The sequence below is a fragment of the Notolepis coatsorum genome, assembly GCF_963971535.1.
Source record: "Notolepis coatsorum genome assembly, chromosome: 7".
Taxonomy (NCBI): domain Eukaryota; kingdom Metazoa; phylum Chordata; class Actinopteri; order Aulopiformes; family Paralepididae; genus Notolepis; species Notolepis coatsorum.
In genome coordinates, this window is record NC_140171.1 from 105,409,350 (window position 1) to 105,419,695 (window position 10,346).

Sequence of the window (10,346 nt, forward strand, 5' to 3'; positions counted from 1 at the left end):
AGATTAGATTGTACTTTATTATCATTATATTTGCATATGAGATTTGGGACTCAAACTTAAGGTGCAGTAATAAAATAAGTAATCAGTAATAAGAGAAACATAAAATACTATACAGAAAGACAATGTTACAGTCCTGTACAATATACAAAATAACAACAATATACAGAATAACAATACACAAATAACAATCAGTGTCAGACGGTAGTGGGTGGGTATTGCACTGTGGATATGTATTTGGTTATAAAGCTTGACTAATTGACTAACTAGCAAACTAGGTTAGACCACCCAAATCTGTGTTTTTATTTAACTATACCTCCAGGAGTATGGCGCTAATTGTTTTAGCATTTTCCATTCACGTACACGAAACGGTTAGAATTAGCTTTGCTATGCTACACTTTTGAGCTACTATCAACTCTAGGAGAACCATGCTAATGCACTCTAGTATAGTGTTGGAGGAAGGGGTTATGCTAAGGATGGCTCCAGTGTGTCACCGAGCCATGGGGCCCACCCCAAATAATACCGAACACAAAAATGGTGAAAAACAGTCTTAACGCCACAATTCAATACTACATTCAGTCTTTTCACACGTTTTCAGCGAATCTCTGAATTAGCTTTACCCCAACTTTTAAAGACAATAGCCGGGTAGATGACGGATACAGAACACCTGTGGATCATGATTCATTGCAATCGGGTTCTGCTGTGGCATTTGAACCCTGGTCAGCAGCAGTGTATAATAAGATGATGGATATAGATGCTACATTAATCCCAGTAGGGAAACGACGGTGTTGGAACAGCGTTACGGTAAAAAGCAGCATTGCAGGTACAATCATACATATCCAGGGAATAGTATTTAAAGGAGGAATATGAATAAGGGGTACCTATATAGATGTAAAAAAAAGTGTAGGCGGTGCAAATGGGCTGATGACCTACATGATATGTGTGGTTAATTATAGCCTGTGTAAACCAATCGCAACAAGAAGACTGGTGCAGTATGTACACGGTGTACAAATACAGGTGATTAGCATGTGCAAATATTTGCGCAGTTGTACAGAACAAACCTAAAACATATTGTAGTTTGTATACAACAAAACTACAATATGTACAGTAGTCGATCTTCTTTCATGATACACAGGTTCTTAGTGCAAATAACGTTGAAAATATAGTTAAAAGCAGGGTGTGCTAATGTCCAAAAGTTTATGCACATAAATCTATAATATGGACAGTATGTGCTAGGGGTGGGAATTAGTGCACTGCAACCTTGCCCAGGCCCCGACGGGGCCCGGCCCGGCCCGGCGGGTTCGGGCTGGGTAGGGCTTTTTTTTTAATAAATAATTCGGGCTCGGCCGGGCCCGGGCACCCTCTTTTTTTTTTTTTTTTTTTTTTTTTTATATAACTAGGGTTATAGGATAACCTTCGTTTTCCTTAAGATTCGTTTTCTCTTTTGCGCCAGAGAAACATTTGGATGTAATTACCGCAGCGCGCAGGGAGAACTCAGGGGACAAGTTCAACTCGATTGGTTGTGTTGGAATATAGCCAGTTGGCGAACGTTTTAATTTGTTCTTGGGATGTATGTAGCCGGTTGGCAAAGTTTTGTTAATGGTGTTCAACCGTTGCTGACGTCGTGGTGAGTGATGTTTATTATTTGCTGGGTCGCTACCTGTTTTGTTGTGCTTTTCATTATGTTGCTCTCCCCGAAATCTGATTTCTGTACTGAGTAGGCTATTGTGTGTCGTGTGTGTGTGAGGCTGATGTGTGAGTCAGTCTATAACAAGCGAGCACTGGGAGAGACGGCATTCTATTGAGCGAAACAGGCTATGTAAATGCTTCTTAGTTTTGTTTATTTATTACGTTCATATAAAACCGTGTTTCGAATATTTAAAACAAATACAAAAAAAAATTATATTTTAATAATAATAATCTTTTTCGGGTTTTCACGCGGGCTAGGGCTTAAAATATTATTTACAGTCAGGCTTATTTTCGGGCAGGGCCTGAAGTTCACGGGCTCGGGCAGGGCTCGGGCTTTATTTCAAGGCCCTTGCAGACCACTAGTGGGAATCACCAGAGGCCTCACGATACGATACTATCACGATACTTTAGTCACGATAGTATTGCGATACTAAATATATTGCGATATATTGCGATTTATTACTTTTTTTCAACTGCAAAGTAAAACTGTCAACATGTTTTATCTAATAAAATAAAGTTCAGTCTGTTCATCTCACTTCAATCATTTTTATTGCAGAACATGGTATTTTCTCAAGCAGATGGATGTAAACACTGTAATCTGTGTTGCATGTACCTGACAAACTGAACTGTTTGTATTAGTCATATTCCAACTTAACTGAATGCACGTGTGTGTGTGGACTACTGTACTATTATAGGTATTGAAATGAACAATGCAACTTCCTTAAATAAAAAAATTAAATTTCTTTATAAAAAATTTAATATCAATACTTGGCGTCCCTGTATCGATACAGTATCGCCACGCAAAGTATCGCAATACTACTACGTATCGATTTCCCCCCCAACCCCTAGTATGTGCGATTGTATTTCTTTCAGGAATACAGCGTATGAACTCTTAATAATCATAGCAAATGGTTCATAATGATGCCAATTTACACCAGACTGAACACACTCTGATAACCCGAGTCATGTCCCCTCCAGAGGGGAAGAGGGAGAAGATCAACGAGCTGCTGAAGTACATCGAGGAGCGGCTGCACACCCTGGAGGACGAGAAGGAGGAGCTGGCCCAGTACCAGAAGTGGGACAAGATGAGGAGAGCCCTGGAGTACACCATCTACAACCAGGAGCTGAACGAGACCCGCGCCAAGCTGGACGAGGTGTGGAGGGACAGATACTAATATATTAGGGCTGTCAGTTTATCGCGTTAATTAGATTAATTAATTACACAGCAAATTATCGCGTTGTGAAAATGAACTCAAAATGTATTACAATTTTTTTTTTTTTTTTTTTTTTTGTAATAGCATTCTTTTTTGTATCTCATTTATTCCATAAGAACGTAGAATACACATTTACAGACTTTTTTTTTATATGGTCCATTTGCATGTTCTTAGTATCTGATTCTAGGGACATCGATCTCGGGGAATGTATTCCCAGTGTCAGAAATACTGCGTCTGTTACTAGGCTTGAGTAAATTGTAATGAACCAAATGAGAATATCAATTAAATATTTGTTATCTTTCACTCTGAATAACACTATGCTCAAATTGACCAGACCTGAAAAATCTAAGCAAATTAATAGATGGAAGATGATTAAACAGAAGGTTTTGTAGATACAGTACTGAATTCTGCCATCCGGACACATGCAATTTGAAATATGATTATAGAATATCAGGCATAAAATGGTTATGCGATTAAAATGCGATTAATTCGATTAATTAATTACAGATCCTGTAATTAATTAGATTAATTTTTTAATCGCCTGACGGCACTATAATATATATATATATTAGTGCTGTCAATCGATTAAAATATTTAATCAGACTAATCGCATGATTGTCTATAGTTAACTCGCGATTAATGGCAAATTAATAGCATAAAAAAATAATAATTTTTTTCTATCTACCTTAACACTTTGACGACTGTTCGGCCCCGTCTAATATGGTGCTAGAGGACCAAGGTTTGTCAACAAACCGATGTGTCTTTGTAGAGCTATATCTATACTTTATAGTATTGCTATCTGTCCATTCTCATTGTCACATGAGTTCATAAACCGTCCCTTCAAAATGGCTTAAAGAAGAAGAAAAAAATCCATCAATAGGTTGTCATTTTATAGCGCCGTGAATATAAGCTTTATCGCAGATTTTGTCTCATATATTTTCTGGGAAGCTACTTATAGAGCTAAAGGCTACTAACGTTATATTCAACGGCATTGCCGTTGTATATATGCTAATGAAATAACACATACTGCTTATGATCCGGACTATCCCATAGCATCTATGGGTGAAAGGGGGGCGGCGGGGAACGTCGATTAGTATTATCGATTACCAATACAGTGTCCGTGTAAGTAGCCACATTCACTGATCGAATGCTTGCGTCTCACAACAATGTCTGATCCGGCTGTAATTTAGGTGAATAAGGTCTTACCGTCAGCCCGTGGGATACCCTACAGCATTTCCCCGTTATCGATCGGCATCTGGTAGATCGATATGTCCATTGGTTGATGATAAATCCCCTTATTCCATGGTGAGATCTGCGAAACGTGATACACGGTGCATGATGTTCGTTTGGGATCAGAGTAATATGATACTCGTTGGAGGGAGAAAAAAAATTGCATTTGCCCACAATGATACTGCAGTGGAGCGATGGCGCCCCTAAGAGGTTTTGGCTGGTATTGCATGTTGCCGAGGGTAGATCTGCAGAGTCGATCGGGGATCTTGATCCGGTTATTAATATGGAATAAAACAATAACAACTTGCCACGGCTATATACGTGCCTCTGGTCCACAACGCATGGATTCGAAACACGTATTTATACGTGGCCGGTCCCAATAGTTAACTTTGACAGCCTTAATATATATATATAATTGTGTGTGTGTGTATATATATGTACAGTCTGGTGAATGAATTGTGTTGATGTCCAAATATTTATGGACCTGACTGTGTGTATGTGTGTATATAAATATATATATAATATGAATTACTGACAATTACTAGTTCAATCTGCTTCTGTACAGTTTTTAACTACCGGTATTCTGTTTGGGCTTGTCCAGTTGTCCAGTAAGCGAGAAACCTGCGGAGACAAGTCCAGACAGCTGCGTGACTCTCAGCAAGACGCCAGGGACAAAGTGGAGGTAAAGGACTCCATGAAATCTTGAATGTGTAAACATTTTCGTTACGCAGACCCTGTATCAAGATGTGTATCGTATTGTCTAAGGGGCCGTGTCCACAGCCAGCTTTTTATGAGTTGCCAGCTCCTTTCTGTCATTCATTTCTATGCTAAAGACACGACAGGCTCGCTCCTTTCCCCTTGCGTTTTAGCGCTCTCGGCGGCTAGCGTTTTTGGGCGGAGCGCTCCCAGTGCATAACGTTGAAAATAGTTAAACTTTTGGAGAGGAGCGCCGCTCATCAAGGTAACTTTTTTCGACCGACGAATCAAAATCGGGCAAGTGGCAGAGTCGCAAGACTCAAGCAGATTGAGGTCCAAGTTCAACGGTATAGGCTACAAAAAACGCTATGGAAACGCTCTGGGCATGCATATTTTTTCTTTTCTTTTTTTTATCTACTTTTTCTCCCATTTTCAATTTTTCTCCCATCCCAATCTCGTATCGTCCAATTCTACCCTCCCCTGTCTCAAACGCTGTTAGGCCATGCCTCCCACAAGCCGGCTGCAATGTGGACGAAGCCTTACATCACGTGTCCCCTCCGGTACTCGAGGAAGCAGCCGTCGCATCTGTTCACCTGCACAGCGCGATCTCTCAGCGTCGGGGGTCTGCGTGGGAGGGACACGCCGTCCCCCCGTCGCTTCCTGACTCTGCTGTGCAGGCGCACCAACCGACCTGTAGGAGTCGCTGTCCACAACGTCCGATCCCCACCCATCAGCTTCCCACCCCCTAATACTGCCAATTGTATTAGTATGAACGACCAGCCAAGCTGATAGCAATGCGGAGAGCTGGGCTCGAACCCAGCGTCTCCTGCATTGGTGGCGAGCGCCTTGCCCACTACACCACATAGCCGCCCCCCATATTTTTGATTTTCAAAGCGGTCCGCCTTGAAAAAAACGCTATCTGTGGACACAGCCCCCTAGGCTGTGATCACACATTGCACACCTTTTTGAATGTGTCTGTGCCTTTTCTCAATGGTTTTGTCACATAATCAGTAGTAATGTATGTAACTTATGTAACGTTAGCTGAGGTAGCAACGGTAATCTGTGGTAATATATGTAACGTTAGCTGAGGTAGCAACAGTAATCAGTAGTAATATATGTAACGTTAGCTGAGGTAGCAACCATAAGTAAGGGATAATGTATAGCTACGAGGTCATTGTCGCAAAATAATTGACCGACACAGAGTTTAAAATACCGAGCCGCCTCGGCGAGGTGTTTTAAACGTCAGTGAAGGTCAATTATTTTGCGACAATGATCGAGTATAGCTATACATTATCCCGCTTATTACATGGCTAACTTACTAACAATATACCTAATTCATTTTACATCGACTCGCAACACTGGTTCTGGCTGCGTTCTGGCTCCGCTCGTCGCTCCGCCCCCTGTCATCGCCGGCAGCAGAACACCGGCAGTGTCTAATTGCACTGAAACAGTGTGTGTCAGTGGGCTTGATTGCGAACAGCTGCGCACAGCGGTCATTATTGTCCCACAGCGGTCATTATTGTCTGATAATGACCGCTGTCGGGGGGCTATTGACCAATCACAAGCAAGCATTTCGGCGAATGTGAAAACGCCATGTAATAATCAGTAGTAATGTATGTAACTTATGTAACGTTAGCTGAGGTAGCAACAGTAATCAGTAGTAATATATCTAACGTTAGCTGAGGTAGCAACAGTAATCAGTAGTAATATATGTAAGGGATAATGTATAGCTACGAGGTCATTGTCGCAAAATAATTGACCGACACAGAGTTTAAAATACAGAGCCGCCTCGGCGAGGTGTTTTAAACGTCAGTGAAGGTCAATTATTTTGCGACAATGATCGAGTATAGCTATACATTATCCCGCTTATTACATGGCTAACTTACTAACAATATACCCAATTCATTTGACATCGACTCGCAACACTGGTTCTGGGCTTCTGGTTCCGCTCATCGCTCCGCCCCCTGTCATCGCCGGCAGGCTCCCCGACAGCACTGATGTCAGTGGGCTTGATTGCGAACAGCTGCGCACAGCGGTCATTATTGTGGGCTTGATTGCGCACAGCTGCGCACAGCGGTCATTATTGTGTGATAATTGACCGCTGCTAGGGGTAACGGAGCGCTATTGACCAATCACAAGCAAGCATTTCGGCGAATGTGAAAACGCCATGTAAAAAGTAACGTTAGCTGAGGTAGCAACAGTAATCGGTAGTAATATATGTAACGTTAGCTGAGGTAGCAATCAGTAGTAATATATGTAACGTTAGCTGAGGTAGCAATCAGTAGTAATATATGTAACGTTAGCTGAGGTAGCAACAGTAATCAATGGTAATGTATGTAACGTTAGCTGAGGTAGCAACAGTAATCAGTAGTAATATATGTAACATTAGGTAGCAACAGTAATCAATAGTAATATATGTAACAGCTGAGGTAGCAACAGTAATCGGTAGTAATATATGTAACGTTAGCTGAGGTAGCAATCAGTAGTAATATATGTAACGTTAGCTGAGGTAGCAACAGTAATCAGTGGTAATGTATGTAACGTTAGCTGAGGTAGCAACAGTAATCAGTAGTAATATATGTAACATTAGCTGAGGTAGCAACAGTAATCGATAGTAATATATGTAACATTAGCTGAGGTAGCAACAGTAATCAATAGTAATATATGTAACATTAGCTGAGGTAGCAACAGTAATCGGTAGTAATATGTCTCGAGTCGACCTTGTCCTCGGTTTGACCTTTTTAACACCCCGCCTCCCGCAGGAGACAGAGCGCGTCTGTCGCGAGCAGAAGTCCAAGATTGCCGCCATGAAGGAGGAGAAGGAGCAGCTGTCGGCGGAGCGCCAGGAGCAGATCAAGCAGAGGACCAAGCTGGAGCTGAAGGCCAAGGACCTGCAGGACGAGCTGGCAGGCAACAGTGAGCAGAGGGTATGGAAGCCTCCCGTCTGCGTCACCAGCAACACCCCCCTCCTCCCTCGCAGTTCTCTGACTTCCATCTATCACCTCACCAGGGATACACTCACTTCTTCACTGCTGATGCCAATCTTCTTCACTGCTGGTGCCAATCTTGATGTGCCAAACATGCAAAGAAGCGAGTTTCTTTGCTTTTGGTTTCTGACGCATTACACATGTTGTCGCATTTTAGTATTGGGAACATTTTCCGATGCCTGATGCCCCGTTTTAACCTGGTTAACAGCCTGGTATCTGATGCCCTGTTTTAACCTGGTTAACAGCCTGGTATCTTATACCTTGTTTTAACCTGGTTAACAGCCTGGTATCTGATGCCCTGTTTTAACCTGGTTAACAGCCGGGTATCTGATGCCCTGTTTTAACCTAGTTAACAGCCTGGTATCTGATGCCCTGTTTTAACCTGGTTAACAGCCTGGTATCTTATACCTTGTTTTAACCTGGTTAACAGCCGGGTATTTTATACCGGTTCGGTTACCCCTGTAAGATAAGATATTCCTTTATTGATCCCCTTGGGGAAATTCGAGTGTCATAGCAGCATGGGGGGGAGGTACAGGTATGGGCATGGTAATAGTAGAAAGACATAAATATAGGCGATACAATTTGATCTGAATATAAAAATATGAGAAATTAACTGTAAACAATATAATTAACTCCTGAATATAAAAAATAAACAGTGTAAACAAAGGTGCAGATGAGGGTCTGTATGCCTTATCGGTTATATTATACGTTACAATAAATATAGGCAATAATCCGATGCCCTGTTTTAACCTGTTTAAGCTATTTCCTTCCTCCTTTATGTTACACCTCTCCCTCTTATCACACATTCCCCATCCATGCCTCTATCAGCCTGCTATCTTGGGCTCGAGCACAAGGTCACAGAGCTGGCACGGGTCACCCGCCGTATGGCCGTGCGCGGGTCTGTTTTTGTTTTTGTCTGTGTGCAACTGCGGTGAAAGAGATAATCTTACAGTATGGCTCATTGGCCCAGTGCGTGTGTGTGTGCGTGTCTCATGGTTCAGAGCAGAGGCAGGCAGCCATGCTTGGCCGGTGGTTGGATTAGTCCCACCTGGCAGTGAGGATGGAGCGGCGTTGGCTGGGTGTTCTCGGAGCTCAGGGGAGGGGAGGCAGAACTGCGTCATTGGCCTTTATCCACCGCCGTGCTTCGTGATCTAATCCGGTCTGAGGCGGAATTAAGAGGAAAAATTGGAGGTTTCCATACCTGTGTTTATGACGACACACACACATATATATGAAAGGCTTAATGTCCATGACCTCACCAACGTCATGACAGAAAGGAAGCAGACTAGTATGTGCTGCTACACTACCTTCTTATTGTCTTATACGATCATGCACTGTTCCTACTATACTATTATGTCTTTACTACTATGCACTCAACACTGCACCACCCAAGTCTCAACACTGTTTGATGAACATTGTTTACTCAGCTGTAAGAGTTGTACCCTTCCTGCTGACTTGTCGTACAGAACCTGTAAGTCGCTTTGGATAAAAGCGTCAGCTAAATGACCAAATGTAAATGTGTGGCTGGCTCAACTCACTTGAACATGCATTGTTGGATTCTGCATTGAGATGATTCCACCCCTAGTGCATCATATTTGCTCCATTTCTTTAAGTTTCGTTGAAAGGGTTGTGGTATATGTTCAAAATAGACATTTTCATATAGACATGTTCGCTGCTTACAAACATACAGGGCTAGATCCACAAAGAATGGATTGCACGGTGCAAGTTGCACCCTTACTTACCATTATGAATTGAAAATGGGGGACCCTGATGTAAACAAGACGAAAGTCTTTCTCTGGTCTGCATCCCCTTAACAATTGTGTGTATTGAGCCGTACTGTATTGTACCCATTCTGCAATCTGTTAATAACATTTTCATTCAATCAATCAATCTGCACGGTGATTGATTGAATGGAAATTGTATTAACACTTTCACTGCCCAAGGTTAATTCCTTATTAGTCCATTGAATGCCCAAATCCGCTCCAATGTTAACTTAATATCGCCTAATCTATGTTTTAAATTATGGCTATGTGTCTAATCTGCCCGTCGCTTATCAAAGACTCATTTTCCAGTCAACATTGTCAAGGCAGATTAAAAAAACATCGCTTCATTTCCGTTTGATAGCATTTTGAAAATCACTTGTTTTCGCGGGAAAAACGACCCATTCTATGATAATCTCCTTTTACTGGAATATTCCAGAACGTTGTCATTTGTCTGCCTATTTATGAATCGTTTTCAAATAAACGCTAGATGATCGATAGTATATGTGTGCGCACGCACGCTCGTGGCGCGAGCTGATAATCGCTGCTCTCATTTCCTGATAGCTTTTACAGTGAAACAGCAATATCACATATAGTGGAAACGCTTATATCTCCGTGAAAACTAGTCTGATTATCCTAAGACTGATAACATAGATTCCTTACCTGACATCAGATGGTATCCAAATGGTATATTCCAATTCCTGATCACCATTTGAAAAAAATCGATAAGTGTATTGATCCAACGTGTATACAGTATAACACATGATTCCGCG

The 10,346-nt window shown here is 41.9% G+C and overlaps 1 protein-coding gene across 1 annotated transcript in view; it reads left to right on the forward strand.

Moving 5' to 3' along the window:
• The window catches only part of smc3 (structural maintenance of chromosomes 3), a 143,600-nt gene that overhangs the window by 23,882 nt on the left and 109,372 nt on the right, over positions 1–10,346 (forward strand). Inside the window, exons 9-11 of the mRNA XM_084318657.1 lie at positions 2,665–2,840; positions 4,732–4,812; positions 7,589–7,753. Coding sequence (XP_084174783.1) covers positions 2,665–2,840; positions 4,732–4,812; positions 7,589–7,753 — 422 coding nt within the window. The remainder of the gene's footprint in view (positions 1–2,664; positions 2,841–4,731; positions 4,813–7,588; positions 7,754–10,346) is intronic.